This window comes from Canis lupus, chromosome 2 (assembly GCF_003254725.2).
Source record: "Canis lupus dingo isolate Sandy chromosome 2, ASM325472v2, whole genome shotgun sequence".
Lineage (NCBI taxonomy): Eukaryota > Metazoa > Chordata > Mammalia > Carnivora > Canidae > Canis > Canis lupus.
The window spans coordinates 46,167,622-46,188,815 of NC_064244.1; the positions used below are offsets into that span (position 1 = coordinate 46,167,622).

At 37.4% G+C, this 21,194-nt stretch overlaps 2 protein-coding genes and 1 long non-coding RNA gene across 8 annotated transcripts in view; 2 read left to right on the plus strand and 1 right to left on the minus strand.

Annotated features, from left to right (window-relative positions):
• The window catches only part of ERCC8 (ERCC excision repair 8, CSA ubiquitin ligase complex subunit), a 56,873-nt gene extending 55,772 nt beyond the window's left edge, over window positions 1-1,101 (minus strand). For all 6 annotated transcript variants that reach the window (XM_035713058.2, XM_025446980.3, XM_025446978.3 and 3 more), the window contains exon 1: window positions 887-1,101. In XM_035713058.2, coding sequence (XP_035568951.1) covers window positions 887-963 — 77 coding nt within the window. In that variant the 5' untranslated portion in view covers window positions 964-1,101. The remainder of the gene's footprint in view (window positions 1-886) is intronic.
• Window positions 1,102-1,175: 74 nt separating this feature from the next.
• The window catches only part of NDUFAF2 (NADH:ubiquinone oxidoreductase complex assembly factor 2), a 147,602-nt gene continuing 127,583 nt past the window's right edge, over window positions 1,176-21,194 (plus strand). Inside the window, exon 1 of the mRNA XM_025446985.3 lies at window positions 1,176-1,311. Within this exon, the coding sequence (XP_025302770.1) occupies window positions 1,185-1,311 (127 nt within the window). The 5' untranslated portion in view covers window positions 1,176-1,184. The remainder of the gene's footprint in view (window positions 1,312-21,194) is intronic.
• The window catches only part of LOC125753128 (uncharacterized), a 28,477-nt gene continuing 24,613 nt past the window's right edge, over window positions 17,331-21,194 (plus strand). Inside the window, exon 1 of the long non-coding RNA XR_007404197.1 lies at window positions 17,331-17,759. This is a non-coding gene — a long non-coding RNA (uncharacterized LOC125753128). The remainder of the gene's footprint in view (window positions 17,760-21,194) is intronic.

Here is a 21,194-nt window from a genome sequence, read left to right on the forward strand (position 1 = left end):
AGATGGCTGATTCTGTTTCTTAAATACTTTTTTAGTTATCTTCACTCTTTCCGGCCCAACCACCATTTATTGCCCTGGTCCAGGCTTCCATCTTCTCTCTTCTAGACAACTGCCACAGTTACCTAACTTGACCCCTTGGCTCTCTTGCTCTGAACTTCAGTCCATTCTCCAAGCAGATGACAAAATCCAATGGTCATCACCTTATTCTCATCTTCGTATCTCTTCACCAAGCATACACGAGCTGTTCCTCTCCTACCCGGGAACTACATCTCCAGCTTCATCTCTTGTCAACGGCCCCCTGGTCTGTTCCGGTCATGCTAAACCTTGGTCAATGCCTGGCCTCTGGGGCCCCCGGGTGGCTCAGCGACCGAGCATCTGCCTTTGGCTCAGGTCGTCATCCTCGGGTCTTGGCATCGAGTCCAACTCGACTGGGGTCTTGGCATTGACTCCCAGCGGGGAGTCTCCTCTCTCTGCCTAGGTCTCGTGAATAAAAATAAATGAAATCTTAAAAAAAAAAAAAATTCCTGGCCTATGCCCTGCCCGTATCACAATGCTTGGCAACCAGGAGGAGCTCACTAAATCTGTCGGCTGAATGAAGGAGCTCTTGAAGAGCAGTGATCACTGGGGAGTGGGGAGGGAGAAGGAATACGGCAAAACCAAGGTATCCACACCAGAAACCGCCTGAGCACCCACCGGCCTACACGTATGTAAAAGGATCTTATTTTCGTGACCCACAAAGTAGAAAAAAATTGAAGTCCAGTTTGGTGGAAGTAAAGTGAAAACGAAGCGGGAAAGTGGGAAGCAAGACCGATACAGACGCTGGTCCAGTTTTAATATTCGGCCTGTTTGAGAAAGAAAAAAAAAAAAAGGTAATCTACTTCTTTACCTCCGCGTGGACTCCGCCCTCCGGAGGCGAAGAGGGTGGTCCAAGCCGGCTTGTCTCGCTGACAAAAATCCTAACATCCCGTCACTTCACGCCGGCCGGGAAACAGGGCGCCGCCATGACAGAGCTCGGAGGCCGGGCAGCAACAGCGGAGCCTCCCATTGGTTGAGCCGGATGCCATCCGACCAATGGTGAGCGCCGTTACTAGGGGGTAGTGGGCGGGGCCCGCGGCTGGAGAGCGTGTGTATAGCGGTGGTGGCGGATCCCGCTGCGATTCGCGCTGCGAACCCGGGCGGCGCGCATGGCTTGGGCTCGGGGTTTGGTCGGCGCCTTGCGGAGGGCGCTGTCAAAGGAAGCGAAGCAGCACGTGGGCACGGACCGCTTTGGGAACAACTACTACTCTGTCCCGGAATACAAGAACTGGAGAGGTGAGGCGACCGCGAGCGCAGCGGCGGCGGCGTCAGGGAAGAAGAGGGAAGGGAGAGCGCGGCGTGAGCCGACGCGGGGTGCGACGGCGGTGACGTCACCGGGGGGAGGGGCGGGCGGCGAGCGGACTTCGTGCGCGGCGGCCGGGCCCGGGGCTGCAGCGACCCGCCCCCGCAGCGCTCCCTCCGCCCCCCGCGTCCGGGGCCGGCGGGAGGACGCGGCGTCGGCGCTGGTCCTGGGCATCGGGCGACACCGACAGGGACCCCCGGGAGGTGCCCTCCTTTGGGGGACTGCGGAGGCAGTGAGCGGGCTGGGGAGCGCCTCCGCTTGGCTCTTTCTGGGTGTTTGAGCTCCGGCGCTGGCCGCGCGGGTCCCCTTCGTCCCGCTGTTAGATGGAGGGGTGCACCGGGGGGGAGGAGAGACCCTCCCCAGGCTTGACGTTCCCTCTGCCACGAATTGGCTCGCCCGGACCCCGCGGGGCGCGCTTGGAAGACCCTCGCTGCCGTCGCGGCGTCGCCCGAGCTCCCCGCGAGGTAGTGGCGTCCGGGGACGTGGGGGGCGTGCCTGTCCCTTGAAGTCGCAGCACGTGGCAGCCGCCGTCCTAACCCCTCGGATGTCGTCCCACCGCCGCGATGCAAAAGGTCTCAGGCTTTGGGATCAGAAAGGGGTTGCGTTGGAATTTCAGCTCTGACATCCAACAGATGAGGGGAAAACTTGACAACGTATTAGCCCTCCCGAGTCTCAAGGTCTGCTGACTTGGAAGTCAGAGATGATGATAATAAGTTATATTGAGAAGCACCGAGATCTTTCCAAAATCGTGGAAATCATTTCCGGCAGCTCTAGTCAAAGAGAAGGACTCTTACTTGGAGCGCATGTAAAGTGTATCCAGTGATTTACCGGCGTATTATTTATTTATACGCTTTTAACTGAAAATTGTTTTGCCTCGCCTTTTCCTGTAACTTAGTATCTAAGACTTGTTTCCATTGAAATGAGCTTCTAAACTCTTGTCAGGGCCGGGAATATGTCCTTTTTTTTTTTTTTTTTTTTTAAAGCCCACAAAGAATCTAGCATGTAGATGGTGCTTCTTCACAAATCGCAACCAGAAGGAAGGTTGTTTCTTTTCCATAAGTTGTCAGTAGCAATCAAAAATATGCAAAATGTCATTTGACTTCTTCTTATTATTATTATTGAAGTATAACTTACATACAGTAACACATATCCTTTTTGGTGTATAGTTTTATGATTTTTTACAAATGCATAGTCCTGTAAATACCACACAATCCAGATAACAGAAAGGTTCCATCACTCCCAAAATTCCCTCTACCCCCTTAGTAGCTCGCTCCCTTACGTCATAACTAGGCATTGGCAGCCAGTGATCCCTACAATCTTGCCTTTTCCAAAATACAATATCTATGAAATTATAGAGGATTCAGTCTTTAAGGTAAGGCTTATTTTGCACAGCATAATGCAGTTAAGATTCATCTATGTGTCTGTAGTTGTTCCTTTTTATTGCTAGGTAGTATTTCATTTATGCCTTTACCACAGCTTATCCATTCACTAGCTGAAGAGCTTTGGGTTGTTTCTAGTTTTTAGTGATTGTGAAGAAAGCTTCTGCAAACATTCCCATGCAGGATTTTGTGTGCATCTTTTTCCATTTCTCTTGGGTAAATTCTTAGGAGTGAGATTGCTGGGCTATGTACATATGTATTGTAACTTTATAAGAAATTACCCCACACTTCCAGATTGGCTATGCCATTTTGCATTCCTGCCAGAAATGTTAAGAAAATTTCTAATTACACATCCTCCCCAGCACTTGGTGTTGTCAGGTTCTTGTTTTTTGTTGTTGTTGTTGTTGTTGTTGCAGTTGTTGATTTTAGCCATTCCTTTAGTTGTATAGTGGTGTCTCGTGGTGGTTTTGATTTTCACTTTGCTAATGACTGAGAATGTTGAGAATCTTTTTATGTGCTTATTGGCCATCCACAAATTTTTGGTGAAATATCTATCCAAAACTTTCAACCATTAAAAATAATTTTGGGGCAGTCTGGGTGGCTCAGCGGTTTAGCACCTGCCTTCAGCCCAGGGCCTCATCCTGGAGATCCAGGATCCAGTCCCACATCAGGCTACCTGCAGGGAGCCTGCTTCTCCCTCTGCCTGTGTCTCTGCATCTCTCTCTCTCTCTCTGTCTCTCATGAATAAATAAATAAAATCTTTAAAAATATATATAACTTTGGACCAACTTTATTGTATCATTTCAATAAAATATAGTATGATCGAAGAAAGATTTATATTAACAAAATCATGTGTATTCTAAAACAACATAATTTGTGAGTCAAAGGATATGTTAGTCTTTAATCTTATTATAATACCAAATTGTTTTCCAAAATGATTATAAGTCTATACTTCTATCAGCTTGATATTTGGAATTTATCTACTCTTGGCTGTGAGAAAATGAACCTTTTATTGATGATGTAGGAGAATCATTGTATGCTGCTATATAATACACCTGTATTGCTCAGTTCTTAGATAATTGAAGCCTGTGGCACAGATACATATTACATCCTGTAAATGCTCTTACACATTTCCTAAGCCTTTCACCATGTATAGGGGAAATATCTTTAGTTTGTTTTAATGCAAGATTTCCAAAAATGAGTCCTCTAACTTTATTTCCTTAGTACGTGGTTCTTTAGAGATCTCCTTGAGTTTTCTTTGAATTGAATGAATTGTTGAGCATTTAACACCATCATTGAAGAGTTTTTAAGAACTCTTTAGAGGAAATGAATTTTTCTTTTAATTCAGTTAATTAGTGTGGCGCGGGTCATTAATGAACTACTATACTTTCCACATAGGATATTATTTAATGACAGCAAAGATAGTTATGCAATTTAAAATAGATCTTTGGAGTATTGTCCATTCAGCTGAATTTAAGTTTAAGATTGTTGAAATTTTGACTTTAAAAAAAAATAATGGTATTTCAGGATAAGAAGATTGTGAATATAGCATTAGTTGGCGTTTTTATTTTTAGTTTTTTAAAGATTTTATTTATTTATTTGAGATAAAGCACTAGAGAGATAGAGCAAGCACAAGTAGGAGGGCAGAGGGAGAAGGAGAAGTAGGGAGCCAGAGCGGGGCTCGATCCCAGGGTCTGGATCATGATCTGAGCTGAAGGCAGCCACCTAACCTTAACCAACTGAGCCACCCAGGCACCCCTAGTTGGCTTTTTTAATGAAAAGGTGTTAGTCACCATATTATTATTGAAAGTTTGCTTGCTCTATGGAAGATTACTTTTTTTAATGGAAAATTACTTAATAAAAGATTCCCCAAATAAACTGTCCAGAAATTTCCTCTGATATTGCACCCTTCTTATTTATAGTATCTCTGAGTTTTTATCCATCTGGTTTCACTTATCTCATGTTTCAAAACAAGTTCCCTTCATTTCTAAGGTAAATTCGTGTATACTTGATTCTGACTAGAACTTCTTTGAACTGTATTTTATTATTTTCACCTTTATTTTTTGCACATTCGTTTAACCACTACACCCAGTTAAAGCTAACACGTTTATTACTAATAGACTATTAGGAGTTGTTAATTTCCTAATAGACATTGTGAATGTACAAATGTGGGCAGCTTCAGGTATTGGGAAGATTGTTGTATAGAAAAGCATTAGGTTCACATATGCAGCCCTTCAAATCAGAACTTAGGTCAGAGGGGAAATGTTTACCTTTTTTAAAGAAACCACTTTCAGACTGTTAGAACTGTGCTAGAAAAGGAAGAGAGTGCCTTGTGTTTAATTGTAACCAAGAGAATTTAGGGAGGTAAGGAGCTGGACATGTTTGATCAGCACCTTGAATGATAAATATGATTTCAGAAAGAGTGATTGAAGAGCATTCCTGAACAGGGCTAGGAAGAAGTAGGAAATACCACAAAGATTAGAGGGTAGTCCCATGCTGGTGGGCTTTAGTTGAGAAGAGCTAGAGAATGCTGTTTTAGTGAGAGAATGGATAGAGTCAGATGCTAAAGGGCCTTGAATACCGTTAAGTTAGAAGTTTGCACTTTATTCTCTACCAGGTAGGTAGTGGTTGAAAAGCTTGTAACATGATCAAAACTGTTAAAGAAATGGTTCAGGAAGCACTTGTAGAAGGTGAGCTAGCTAGGAGAGGGAGGAGCTGAAATAGTACTTGGTGAAAGCATTGCTAGATTAACTGCTATCCTGGAAAGAGATGATAGACTCAAGTGATGGGAATGGAGAGAAAAGTTTGGTTTAGCAAAATTTTTGAACTTGATAATTAGATTGGTGGAAGGGGAAAGAAAAGATGAGAGGCCAAAGGTGATTTTGTTTCTATTCTGGAGAGCCAGTGGATTGAGTATAGATTCATGCAAATAAAGGCTAAGAGGGACAAATGCAAATAGAGAAGTAGGCTTTAGGGTGAGTTGGTAAAGAGTAAGTGGAATTTGTTATAATAGGACAATTGTATAACCAGGCAATTGTATACTCAGATCTGCAGTTCCAAAGATGTTAGTGGTTAAAATACAAATTTGGAAGCCACCTTTATGTAGGTGATCCGTAAAGCTGTAGGAATATTTGAATTCAAGTAGGGAAGAGTAATGGTAAGATGAGATTAAGAGGCAGAGATATAGGAGCCCTGTCATTTCAGTGGCTTCTCATTCAAGGATGCATAAATCCAAACTACCTGGCTAACTAACATTCATGACCTTTGAGTCCATCCTGAAAGTGTTACTTGTTTATAATATAATCTTTAGATTAATTTGTAAAAAGCATATTTATGCTATTAGAAATTGAACTTGAAAGCTTACATGATTTTTACCAGAGATACTAGTTATTTAATTTTCAGCATTCAGAAAAAAAATAAAGATTGATTGGATGCAGCTATTTAGGAGTTGTATCTAGACTTTTGCTTTTCATGATACTGAGCTTCAGGTGATATTCCCAAAACAATTGGTTGGGGACAAGGTAGGGACAGCAACGGACAGTAAATAACAGTGACGCCTTCTTTTAGAATCCAGGATAAATGTTTCATCAAACATGGTAGATAGGGATGCCTCGGTGGCTCAGTGGTTAAGCGTCAGCCTTTGGCTCAGGTTGTGATTCCGGGGTCCTAGAACTGAGTCCTGCATCAGGCTCCCTACAGGAGCTTATGTCTGTGCTTATGTCTCTGATGCTCTCTCTTTGTCTCTCATGAATGAATCAATAGTATCTTTAAAAAACAAACAAACAAACATGGTAGATTTATTTTTGGAATACATTTTTTAAAACTATGTAACCCTCATTAAGGCTTTTTGTATAGTGAATTGTTTATACTAGGCTACTAGCAATGATTTTCAAATTGTCATGTTTTAAATAATTATGAAATAAATCTGTTCCAACATTTTATTAGAAAATCTTATATTCTAGGGATCCCTGGGTGGCACAGCGGTTTGGCGCCTGCCTTTGGCCCAGGGCGCGATCCTGGAGACCGGGGATCAAATCCCACATCGGGCTCCCGGTGCATGGAGCCTGCTTCTCCCTCTGCCTATGTCTCTGCCTCTCTCTCTCTCTCTCTCTCTCTCTCTCTCTCTGTGACCATCATAAATAAATAAAAATTGAAAAAAAAAATCTTATATTCTAAAGGATTTTTTCATTTTGTTCTCAGTCTTTTAATGAAGCATTATTTGTACATTTATAAGAATTGTGAGCAAAGAAAAATCTGTGCTGTTTTCATGAAAGCACTTACTGCCAGATTATATCTTGTATACTTTCTAATTTATATGAGTATATTTAGACTCACATGTATTTGGATTATCAGTGTGCCAACACATTATTTATAATATTTATATTTATTTATAATAATATTTCCTGAATTTTATATTTCAAGCTTTTTAAAAAAATATTTTATTTATCTGGACTCCATTAATCTTTCCTCTTATTTTGAAGTAAATACTATGTAAATACTAAGTAAATACTATGATGTCAGTTTACTTGTAAACATCTTAGTATATGTCTCTGAAACACAAAACTCTTCTTTTTAAATGTGACAGTGATCATCTCATATAGAAATCCACAATTTCAAAAAAAATCAACAATTTCTTAACATCATCAAATAGCCTTTTTGTCACATTTCTCTGATTGCCCTGATCTTACTTATTGATTGATTTGTTGGCTTATTTTTGCAGTCTGTATAAATTGAGCTCCAAACAAAATCTTTATGATTGCTAATATGTTTTTAAGTCTCTTGAAATTTGTAGGTTCTCTTTTTATGTTGTTCCCCCCCCCCTTTTCACATATAGACCCCTACTTTTTTGGGGAGTGGATGTTGAAAAAAAAGTAACTTTTTAAAATGATGGTATTAATCCATTTATATTTGTTGTAGTAAATAGTTTATTTAATTTTACTTTAGTCATCTTAATTTTTATGCTTTCTGTTGGTTATATTTTCTTATTCCTGAGTACCCTCCTTAGATGACTTTTGCAACATATACTTCATTTTACTTGAAAGTGATTGTACCAAGAGATAACTGTATGAATGCAATATGCGTGTGGCTTTCTGTAGGACTCTGGCCAAATTTTTCTGGGAGAACTATACTCATTACTTAGGATGCTTCACTTTTAGCCTCTGCAAGTAGGAATCTTAAGAATGCCAATATCAGGTTAGATTTTCTTTTTGACCTTTGACTTTGATCTCAGGCCTGCTGCTTACTATTTTTTTTTAAACCATTTTTTCCCCTGTACTCTCAGTCCTGTTGCTCTAAGTTTGGGATTCTCTCAGAGCTTCTTTTTTGGGAAAACTCATAGAAATTCTCCCAGTGTAGCCTGTATGTCTGCTAGTTCATAGGCAAGTCAGCATTCCTAAATTTGCCTTCCAACTAATCCTGTACCATTCATTAATTTCTCATGTAGTAAATATTTGTTCAGCATTGCTTTATGCAAAACATACCTGTTTTATATATTTCAGATCTATTTGCCTCGGTTTGTGGCCTTTAAATGGTAGCTTCTGCTGTTTTCCAGTGTAGCTTCATTCCCCGCTTATATTTTGAAAGATAAATGAGGTAAACAAACATAAATCAATGGCCACTTTATTATTATTTTTTGCAGATTTTATTTTTAACTAATCTACACCCAATGTGGGACTATAAACTACAACCCCAAGATTAAGAGTGGCACACTCCACTGACTGAGCCAATCAGGTACCCCAATCAAAGGCTATTTTAAACTAAAGTTTTTCCCTCTATTTTGTTTTCAACTTACCATAGCCTCCAGTCATTTTAGTAATGGTCACATTAATAACTACCATTTGTCAAGTGGCAACTCTATTTCATATCTTTACAACGCCCATATAACTAGGGATTATCCTCGTTTTAAACATAAGGTGATTGTTTCATTTCTGAATACTTAAATAAGCTTCATGTATACATGCCTAGGTACATAGTAGGTACTCACAAAACAGCCGTTCAGTGAATTGAGATATTTATGGATCCAGAATTAGAAAAACAAAGCAAGATTTTAAAAACCACAGAAAATAATGAAGTTTTACAAAATCTTAAAACAGGTGATTGAAGTATCTATGTTTTTTTATTTATGATAAATTGTCAAGTTATTCTTCAGGGTCTTTGATGCTCTAATTAGAACGAGTATCTTTTCCATAACTTTTCTACTGTGGCTCCAATTTGGGCTTAGCTTAGTCAGTGACCTTCAGAACTTAGTTTTATTGTTGACTCAAACTTCTATTAAGATACCAGTCTTATTTTATTCCTTCAGGGGTGAATATAGCATCATCTGATAATCCAAAACCTGCATCATCTGCTGTTATCTATAATTATAAAGTTGTATTGTTTCCGATGATGTTTTCTCAACTTGTTTGTACTTAGTATTTAAATATACTAAAAACTATAATAAATTAATATTTGATTAAGATGTTGTTATTAAGAACCAGACAAATCACATGGTCAGAATTATTAAATGAGATGGGTCTTGATTCAATAGGTAATTGGAAGATCATGATACAGCTCTTTACTCTGATAATCTGACATTTGGGAAATAATGAAGACATTTCAGATTTTTCCAGCAGGTGGCAGCATTGTTTAAAATAATTGTAGGTTGCCAGTTTATTAAACATTTTTTGCGCTGATTTGAAAGAAGAATCTTTTCTCTAAAATAATTGGATTTAGGGGTACCTGGCTCCTCAGTGGGTTAAGCATCTGACTCTTGATTTCATCTCAGATCATGATCTCAGGGTACTGGGATGGAGCCCTGTGTCTGGCTCTGTGCTCTCAGGGAGCTTGCTTGTCCCTCTCCTCCTCACTATTCCCCCTGTCATAGATAGATAGATAGATAGATAGATAGATAGATAGATAGATAGATAGATAGATAGATAATCTGTCTTTAAAAAAAATAATTGGGTTTATATTTTTCCCTCAGAATAAACCCTGCACTACTGCTTTATAAATTGCTAACTCTTAAGAGGCACCTGGGGGGCGGGGGCTCAGTCAGTTGGGTGTCTGCCTTCTGCTTGGGTCATGATCCCAGGGTCTTGGGATCAAGCCCTCCTGGGGCTCCTTGCTCAGTGGGGCCTCTTTCTCCCTCTCTCTCTGCTTCTCCCCCAAGCTCGTGCTCTCTCTCACTCCCAAATAAATACATAAAATCTTAAAAAAATAAACTGCTAACTCCTCAGACAAAGATTCTTAAATGACACTATGGATCTTCCCTAGTCAGTAATGAACAATGATATAAGTGGCAATTATATTTTGAAGAATTGACCAAAAATTAAAAACATAATACATGTAATTTTTAGAACAGTAGGCAATATTGTGTCTTGAGTTGTCAGAGATCACAATGTAATCATTACCATGGACATTATCAAATTGACAGAATATCCTAAAATGGTCTTAGCTAAAATAAGCTTTTCATTTGGGGATATCTAGAAGAAGTTGAACTTATTTTAAAAAACTTTGTCAAATACAAAATAATAATTATAAACTTTTATATAGATTGTTTCGGGTGGTCTGAAGGTTGTATTTTTAATTTTCTGATCTTCATTTTATTTTATTTTTTTAAGAATTTATTTTTAAGAAAAAGAGAGTGCAGAAGAACATAAGCAGGGGGAGCGGCAAAGGGAGAGGGGCTTGATCCCAGGACTCCGGGATCATGACTTGAGCTGAAGGCAGATGCTTAACCAACTGATCCACCCAGGTCCCCCTCTGATCTTCATTTTGATATTTCACTCTTTTTTTTTTTTTAAGAAAGATTTTATTTATTTATTCATGAGAGAGAGAGATAGAGAGGCAGAGGCACAGGCAGCCCAGAGACGCAGGCTCCCCATGGGGAGCCCAACGTGGGACTCAATACCAGGACCCCGGGATCATGACCTGAGCCAAAGGCAGGCACTCAACCACTGAGTCACTCAGGTGCCCCAATATTACACTTCTTAATTCTGTTTTCTTCTGAAATGATTTCAGATGCTTACCGAATTCCCTACTTTTGCACATGTATGCATGCATGTACTTGAACACTGAATTGTATTTTGGTGAATAGAGAATTCCAATATTTTCCCTGTAGTATTTGATTGCATCCCCATCTCATACCAGTAAACCACATCTGTGTCATACTTTCATCTAAAAGAAGACCAGGAGGATGAAATGTCACAGTGATTACCTGTCAATCCTTTATACTGGCTTTAAAATGAACTTAAGTGTCCTTAATCTTGAATTTTTCTTTTCCCTGACAGGGAAATACAGTATTTTTTTAATCAAAATGGAAACTAATAATAAAAGAGTGACTAGGCTATATTATATCTGTTTCTAAGTGAAGCTGAAAATATGTAAAAGAATCACTTGCCCTTTTTTGCTTTGAGGATTTTATAATTGCTTTACAGTAATGACAATAATGATAATTAGTATTGAATACTGTGAGTTAGGTACTATTTCTTGCACTTGTGATGATTCACTGTACTTGTGGAAGAATTATAACACATAAGAAAAATAATACATCTTTTGTTGATTTGTTAAGGTATTTAGTGATAAACTCCAATCGTATTAACATATTTGTGTTGAATTCAATTTCTCTGTATCTGTAAATCAGATGGAACTGTTACTTTTCTTACTTGGGCCTCTCCCTTTTCAGAGTGCTACTCAGTTCAATTCATTTCAGCTATTTTATTTATTTATTTTTTAAATTTTTATTTATTTATGATAGTTACACAGAGAGAGCGAGAGAGGCAGAGACACAGGCAGAGGGAGAAGCAGGCTCCATGCACCGGGAGCCCGATGTGGGATTCGATCCCGGGTCTCCAGGATCGCGCCCTGGGCCAAAGGCAGGCGCTAAACCACTGCGCCACCCAGGGATCCCCATTTCAGCTATTTTAAAACTTTCTAAGAGTTTCTCTGCAAGAATTAATTATAAAATTGAGTTGACACGCTTGCTTTTGAGAGTTGACAATAGGATTGTATAGTTATTTTCAGAATCATAGTACAGACTTCATTATATCATTGTTAGAATAAATTTGCATTTTTAAAAAATGACTTAGGAATATATATATAACTTTGTCTAAAAAGTAGTTTTGGGGACACCTGGGTGGCTCAGTGGTTGAGCATCTGCCTTTGGCTCAGGGCGTGATCTCTGGATGGGGGATCGAGTCCCACATCTGGCTCCTTGTGGAAAGAAGCCTGCTTCTCCTTCTGCCTATGTTTCTGCCTCTCTGTGTGTGTCTCTCATGAAAAATAAAATATTTTAATAAATAGATAAATAAATAGTAGTTTTGTAATTTTAACACAGAGGAAAATATTTCTTTCATCTTTATTGCCTTTGAGTTGACTGGTGCCTCCATCTTGTGGTCAAAGTGACAAATTGCACCCTTTGCCAGAGATTCTCATTAAGCTTTTTCCCCCCCTCACTTGAGTATATCTTTTAAAGTTATTTTCTGTGCTTTGTTTATTAAGAGTATAACTCTTTTTTTTCAAGCTTTTATTTAAATTCCAGTTAGTTAACAGATAGTGTAAGACTGATTTCAGAAGCAAAATTTAGTGATTCATCAATTACACATAAAACACAGTTCTCCACTCAGTAAGTGCCCTCCTTAACACCCATCACCCATTTAGCCCATCCCCCATCTCTCCTTCCCTCCAGCAACTCTCAGTTCATTTTCTGTAGTTAGCAGTCTTATGATTTGCCTCCTTTCTATTTTTATCTTATTTTTCTGCTTTGCCTCTCCTCCCTCCCATGTTCATCTGTTTCATTTCCTAAATTCCACATAAGAGTGAAATCATATGGTATTTGTCTTTCTCTGACAGACTTATTTCACTTAGCATAATGCTCTCTAGCTCCATGCATATTGTTGCAAATGGCAAGATTTCATTCTTTTTTATGGCTGAGTAATATTCCATATTTATTTGAGGGAGAAAGAAAGATCAGAAGTGGGGGGCAGGGGTAGAGGGAGAGGAAGACTCCCTTTTGAGCAGGGAGCCCAGTGCGGGACTCAATCCCAGGACCTTGGGATCATGACCAGAGTCAAAGACAGACACTTAACCCACTGAGCCATCCAGGCACCCAATCATAAGGTAGTTCTATTTTTAATTTTTTGAGGAACCCTCATATTGTTTTTCAGAGTGGGTACACCAGTTTGCATTTCCACCAACAGTGTAGGAAGATTCCCCTTTTGCTGCATCCTCACTAACATCTGTTGTTTCCTGTGTTGTTAATTTTAGCTATTCTGACAGATTTGAGGTAGTATCTCATTGTATTTTACCAATGGTGAGTGATGTTGAGCATCATTTCATGTCTCTGTTAGCCATCTGGATGTCTTTGGAAAAATGTCTGTTCATCTCTTCTACCCGTTTTTTACCTGGATTACTTGTTTTTTGGGGTATTGAGTTTGGTAAGTTCTTTATAGATTTTTTATAGAAACACTTTGTCAGATATGTCATTTGCAAATATCTTCTCCCATTCCAAAGGTTGCCTTTTAGTTCTGTTTGATTGTTTCCTTTGCTGTGCAAAACTTTTTATCTTGATGAAGTCCCAATAGTTCATTTTGGCTTTTGTTTCCTTTGCTTCTGGAGACATATCTAGTAAGAAGTTGCAACAGCCGATGTTAAAGAGGTTGCTGGGGGATCCCTGGGTGGCGCAGTGGTTTAGCGCCTGCCTTTGGCCCAGGGCGCGATCCTGGAGACCCGGGATCGAATCCCACGTCGGGCTCCCGGTGCATGGAGCCTGCTTCTCCCTCTGCCTGTGTCTCTGCCTCTCTCTCTCTCTCTCTCTCTCTCTCTCTGTGACTATCATAAATAAATAAAAATTAAAAAAAAAAAACTTTTAAAGAGGTTGCTGTGTTCTCCTCTAGGATTTTGATGGTTTCTTATCTCACATTTAGGTCTTTCATCCATTTTGAATTTATCTTTGTATTATAGGGTAAGAAAGTGGTCCACTTTCATTCTGCATGTTGCTGTCCAGTTTTTCCAATACCATTTGTTAAAGAGACTATCTTTTTTCCATTGGATATTCTTTCCTGCTTTGTCGAAGATTAGCTGACCATAGAATTGTGGGTTCATTTCTGAGTTTTCTATTCTGTTCCCTTGATCTTTGTGTCTGTTTTTGTGCCAGTACCATACTGTCTTGATCACTACTGCTTTGTAATGTAACTTGAAGTCAGGAATCATGATGCCTCCAGCTTTGCTTTTCTTTTTGAAGATCGCTTTGGCTAGTCAGGGTCTTTTGTGGTTCCATACAAATTTTAGGATTGTTGTGTTCTAGCTCTGTGAAAAATACTGGTGTTTTTTTGATAGGGATTGCATGAAATTTGTAGATTGCTTTGGGTAATATAGACATTTTAACAATATTATTCTAATCCACGGGCATGGAATGTTTTCTCATTTCTTGTGTCATCTTCAGTCTCTTTCATAAATGTTCTTTAATTTTCAGAGTACAGATATTTTACCTCTTTGGTTAAGCTTATTTCTAGGCATCTTACTGTTTTTGGTGTAACTGTAAGTGGAATCGATTCCTGATCTCTTGTTCTGCTGCTTCATTATTGGTGAATAGAAATGCCACAGATTTATGTATGTTGATTTTGTATCCTACAACTTTACTGAGTTCATGTTTCAGTTCTAATAATTTTTTGGTGGAGTCTTTTGGGTTTTCTACATAGAATATGATGTCATCTGTGAAGAGTGAAAGTTTGACTTCTTCCTTGCTGATTTGGAAGCATTTTATTTCTTTAGGTTTTCTGATTGCTGAGGTTAGGACTTCCAGTACAATGTTAAATAATAGTGAGAGTGGACATCCCTGTCTTGTTCCTGATCATAGCAGAAAAGCTCTTAAGTTTTTTCCCATTGAGGATGATATTAGCTGTGGGTTTTTCATATATGGCCTTTTTGAGGTTGAGGTATGTTCCCCCTAAATCTACGTTGTTGAGGGTTTTTATCATGAATAGATGTTGTACTTTGTCAAATGCTTTTTCTTCATTTTTGAGAGGATCATATGGTTCTTATTCTTCTTTTATTAATATTTTCTATCATGTTGATTGATTTACAAATATTGAACCACTCTTGCAACCCAGGAATAAATCCCACTTGATTGTGGTGAATGATTCTTTTAATATACTGTTGGATTCGATTTGCCAATATTTTGTTGAGAATTTTTGCAACAGTATTCATCTGGGATATTGGCCTGTAGTTCTCTTTTTTAGTGGAATCTTTGTCTGGTTTTGAGATCAGGTTAATGTTGGCCTCATAGAATGAGTTTAGAAGTTTTCCTTCCATTTATATTTTTTTGGAATGATTTGAGAAGAATAGATATTAACTCTTCTTTAAATGTTTTGATAATAATAAAAACAAGAAACAAGAAGTTCCCCCAAGAAGCCATTGGCCCTCAACTTTTGTTTCTTGGGAGATTTTTGATTACCAATTGAAGTTTTTTGCTAGTTATGTTCAAGTTTTCTGTTTCTTCCTATTTCAGTTTTGGTCGTGTATATGTTTCTAGGAATTGATCCATTTTCTTTCAGATTGTCCAATTTGTTGTCATATAATTTTTCTTAATATTCTCTTATAATTGTATTCTTGTGGTTTTGGTTGTTATTTCTCCTCTCTCATTTGTGATTTTATTTATATGAGTCCTTTCTCTTTTCTTTTTGATAAAAAAAAAAAGTCTGTCTAGGAGTGTATCAGTTTTATTCATTTTTTCCAAGAACCAGCTCCTGGTTTCATTGATCTGCTCTACTCATTTTTAAGTTTCTGTATCATTTATTTCTGCTCTAATCTTTATTATTTCCCCTCTTTTGCTGGCTTTAGGCTTTGTTTGTTCTAATTTTTCTAGCTCCTTTAGGTGTAAGGTTAGGTTGTTTGTTTGAGGTTTTTTTTGTTTTGTTTTTTGCTTCTTGGGATAGGCCTGTATTGCTATATACTTCCCTCTTACGACTGCTTTTGCTGCATCCCAAAGATTTAGTACCATCATGTTTTCATTTTTATTTGTTTCCATGTATTTTTTTATTTCTTTTTAAATTTCCTGGTTGACCCATTCTTTCTTTAAGTAGCATGTTCTTTAACCTCCATGTATTTGCGATCTTTCCAAATTTTTTCTTGGGGTTGATTACAAGTTTCATAGCATTGTGGTCGGAAAATATGCCTGCTATGATCTCAATCTTTTTGTACTTGTTGAGGCCTGATTTGTGACCTAGAATGTGATCTATTCTGGAGAATGTTCCATGTGGACTTGAAAAGAATGTATTGTGCTGCCGTAGGATGAAATGTTCTGAATATATCTGTTAAGTCCATCTGGTCTAGTATGTCATTCAAAGCCATTGTTTCCTCGTTGATTTTTTGCTTAGATGATCTGTCCATTGATTTAAGTGGGGTGTTAAAGTCCCCTACTATTATTATATTATTATCAGTGCGTTCCTAAAAGCATGACTTTTATTAAAAAGACATTGATCCAGTTTTCCCTCTAGGGCTTTGCTCTGAAAATTATTTTCTCTCTCCATGGATCTTCCATCTTTCTATTTATTTATTTATTTTTACCCTAAAGGAGACAAAAGGCACTCAAAAGAAACCACTTGAAATGACCTGTTTAAAAATGAAATGTTGTAGGAAAAGAGCTATTGTGATGGTGGTAGTGGTGGTATGTGTGGGTACGAGACAGGGAAAAGTTTGATTAGCCTTTTATGTTGAAAAATGAAATCTAAATTCTTCAACAAAATTTACTATATAATTTCAACTGTAAGCTAATTAATGGAATTGATAAGTCATCAATACTGATTTTTTAACAAGGTTTTTCTGAAGAAATTGTGATAGCTTTCATTTCACATGTGTCTCTTCTAATAGGATTAAGAAAAGTATTCTTTTTGCAAAATTTGAGGTCTCAATCAAATTTTCTAAGGATTCTTATTAATCTTTGATTAATACTCATTATCTTTTGAATCGCCTTTAATGTTGTAATCCTTTCTAGTCTACTTCGGCCACCTTCAATTAGAAATTATTTTTTTGTGATTTTATATCACTTTCATAGACTTCATGAAACTGGTTCAAGATTTGCAGTTTCCTTTTGAATTCAACTAACGTATTTGTAAACATTGGAAAATTAGAGAAATCAACATACAAGTGAAGAGGTTGCCTTGGAGGGTGAATAGAAATTCAAATATTGAGTAGTTCTTTAAATGTGGACCAACATTATAAGTTTTATAGTGAGGATTTTTATTTATGTAACTTTTGCTTTCTTACGTGTACTGGAAACTGTAGTTACTTTGTTAATAAATATACAATCACTGAGCAACTCTGGGACTGAAATACTTCTGCAGTTTGCTTTCCCCTCACTGGCAAGATTTTTGAAAACACAATGTACTTACTTTACCTGTAATCTAGAATTCACTGTTCTCTAGGTGTTTACTTTTGTACTTTGTGCCCCCACTGTGTTGTAGGTGATCATTTTTGTAGCTGTGTCCCTGACTCTCTGGTTTTCTGGACTGTGTCCAGATTGTATCAGATGTTCAGAAAAGTGAATTTACCCATTAGATGGTCAGTTATTGAATATCTGCTATGTGGCAGGCACAGTTCTAGACATTAGAGATATATCAATAAATACAATACTAAAAAATCCATGCCCATAATTGATTTTACTTTGTAGCTAAGGGCATCAGATGACAAAAACATATATAGTGATCGAATTACATAATTGTTCCAGTGTGGTAAGTGCTTAGGGAAAAAGAAAGTAAATCAGATGAAAGGAATCGGGAGTACTGGTAGGGAGTGGGTTGAAATTTTAAATGGAATGGGTAGGATATCTTCATAGAGAAGGTAACATTTTGTTTGGTTGGTTTTTTAAAAAACTTTTTTCCTTAATTTGAGAGACAGAGAGAGAGATCACAAAGGCAGAGGGAGAAGCCAACTCCCCACTGAGCAGAGAGCCCTACACCAGGCTCAATCCCAAGACCCTGAGATCGTGACCAGAGCCCAAGGCAGCCACCCAGGCACCCCTTGAGAAGGTAACATTATGAACAAAGGCTTGAAGGGAGTGAGGAAATTAGCCCAGTGGATATTTGTGACGGAGCATACTGGCCAGATGGAGTAGCAGTGTAGATTAGCTTTTACTCTGAATGAAATAGGGAGTTATCCTCAGCACTTGTGCTAGTGCCTAACATACACTAGATATTTCATTAGTGTCTGTTAAATTGAAGGAAATAGACTCCACAGGGGTAGACTTTGGCTTACCTTATCTCATTTCCTTTCTTGCAGTGCTTCTGATGCTTCTCTCTGTTAAGTAGCAGAAGAATAAAGAGAAACATAGTCCCTTTGAGAATATAAAAGCCCTTGAGATGGTTTCACTTTAAATCTAAAAGATTTCCTTGTCATTTTACCTCTAAAATTTGACTTTCTTTTTTTAAGATGTTATTTCTGAGACCTTCCTTTTGGAATCTGAAGTGAACCTACATTTAGTGACTGTTTCCAGCAGTGCCTTTTTTTTTTCTTTTCATTTCTGTTTTTTTAGGAATCAGATTTATTGTTTTAAGCCTGTGTGCTGTATCTAGGGAGGCAGATGGTATAAGAGAAGAAGAAATGGACAATGCATCATAAGTAGGACCCCTTTCTGCCACTTTCAGCCATCTCTTTAATAGTTGTTGAACATTGTGTGCTAGAAGTATGTGTGTTTTTAAAATTAATAGACTTTATTTTTCAGAAATATTTTCACAAATTATTGAATGAAATATGCCAAGTACTTTAGTTAATGATCAAGATCACAATAAATAAAACAGTATAATTTAATCAAATACAGGCATTTTTAAAGTTGAAAATACTTTTCCTGTGTTATTAGAGATTAGTACATATTGTCATTGAAGGTCAAAAGTAACATTATGAACCATTGAGAAGATATTCAGTGTAGAAGTGGGGTACTTAAATGTTATGTACACTTTAACTTTTAAAATAACCAAGTTTGGGATCCCTGGGTGGCGCAGCGGTTTGGCGCCTGCCTTTGGCCCAGGGCGCGATCCTGGAGACCTGGGATTGAATCCCACATCGGGCTCCCGGTGCTTGGAGCCTGCTTCTCCCTCTGCCTGTGTCTCTGCCTCTCTCTTTCTCTCCGTGTGACTATCATGAATAAATAAATTTAAAAAAATAAATAAATAAATAAAATAAAATAAAATAAAATAAAATAAAATAAAATAAAATAAAATAACCAAGTTTTATCAAAGCGAAAATACATGCAAAATACTTCAAATCTATAGTAAAACTTATGCAGATGCAGGAGATGTGCTTTTGTTAAGCAGACTTTCTCAGGTAATTGTAATTTGTTAATTATATGAATTATGGAATGATGCCTTACAAATGATACTTGGAACACATAATCAGTAAGCGTTTATCTCTCATGTATTTTTTATATTTCCTGAAATACTCTTGCTCTCACAACTTCTTTTGACCACTTAACCATCTGAACAAAAGAGTGGTTGCTGGTAAAATGGCATACTCATCTCTAAATCCATTCTTATTGGAGACACGTTATATTTTTCCTCTATGACTCTTACATAAGTATTTTTTCCCTCTGAATCTTAGATTCACTTGCTTGATCTCTAAGTTTTCCACATGAAAGCATTGACTTTGCATTTGTAATTTCCAAAGAGCAACTTTTTAAAAAATCTGGCATTCAAAGAATAAATAAAATAAAAATAATCTAGCATAATTTATTATCAAAAAATATTTTTAAGTTAAATAATTTCATTTCTATCTTTGTTAAACATTGAAAGTTACTCTAGTAGTAAATTGGAGTCAAAATGTTTTTATTCTAATTTTATTATATCAGAAACCACATGAGCAACTTGAATAAGAAGGATAAAGAAATCATTAAGTCATTTGAATTTTTAACCTTGTTTGTCTCTGTGTATGTGAGTCTGACTGAAAGACACTGTAATTTCCTTCCAGATACGAATTGTAAATGGAGGGCCTTTTGAATGGCTACTTTTATTCATTTATAGATGAAGGAACTGGGGACTGAAACAGATTGTTACTAGTCCAGAGCTCCTAAGAACACAGACTGTATTTTTCCAGTATAGTTTAACAAAAATGATCTTTAAACTGATTTTGTAGTATGCCAACTTTTTATCAGTGTGCACCACACAATAAATACTTTTAGTCTCTATACCAGTTAAACTTTTAGTGCCATCGTGTGTGTGTGTGTATATTTATAAAACATATTTGTGTATGAAATATAAATATATATAAATTTACATTGTGTATACACATGTGTACACATATTTCATGTGTCTGCAAATTTATAGCTTTTTATCTTTCTTTTGAAAATAATCTTCTCTTTATCAGAACCAAATCAAGCTTTATAGCTAGTTCATGAAATCATGAAAGCAGCAAGGTTTTATGATGGAAGCATTGACACACACCAGCAGTTGTAGCCCAGTACTGTGTTGTAACTATGTGGCACATGTTCATCAGCACAAAGGATTGGTGATTGCAGTATATAGTTTCCAATCAATCTCTTTGAAACTCATAAAAAGTGTGTATGGTCCTGATGTGCAGTATTTCTAGAATTGTGTATGACTTCACTAAGCTGTTTTCATTTAGGCAGGATAGCCAAATGAGAAAAATAACTGAAACACTGGAAATACTGTAAAAACAATTGGTTAAGCTGTAAGAAAGGAAAATGGGTCAAAGCCAGTGTCACATTTTTGTCAGCTGTGTAGCCCATTTGTCCTGTTTAGATTGTATATGATGAAAGGGCTGCCAACATAGGAGTTAAAAAACTTAATTGAGCTCTACTTGGGTAACTTACTTTTGTTTCATAAGCTTGATGATAAATCTTGATAAATCTGCTGATATGACATTAGAGTTTAATTAGAAAATAAAGAATTAAGCACAATTATTTATAACTAATAAGATTTTATTTTTCCTTTTTCAGAATTATTTTAATGGGCACTATTTTACACCTATTAGTAAATAAAATATTTTCAGGATCTCCTTTTCCATTCTAACCTTTATTGTTCTTGGATTCCTTCCTCCTTATGTTTTTTAATTGCATGCCCATGTAGGAACAAAATTTTGAAAATGTCTGAAATAGCAGCCTCTAAATTAGGTATTAGCATCTTGGAGAAAGGTTTGTTTTCTGGCCACCTGCCAAGTCTCCTACTAAATTATTGGCAATCAAGTACTTAATATGATTTTCAGTCAATAAATGGCACCCATCCATATCTTTTTTGGGAATATAAAATTGTCAAATTTTCTAACTCTAGGAGTCTCAGCAATGAGCCTGGGTCAGATTTGGAGCCAGCAGAATTATATGTGTAGCTACTGCTTAATTTGTCAAAAAGATATACAGGAATATTTTGGGCAACTATAAACTTGGATGAATGAAGAAATAAACCAACAAATCTAAAGTTTTAATTTTAATAAGGGCAATTGTAATCATTAACATTTTA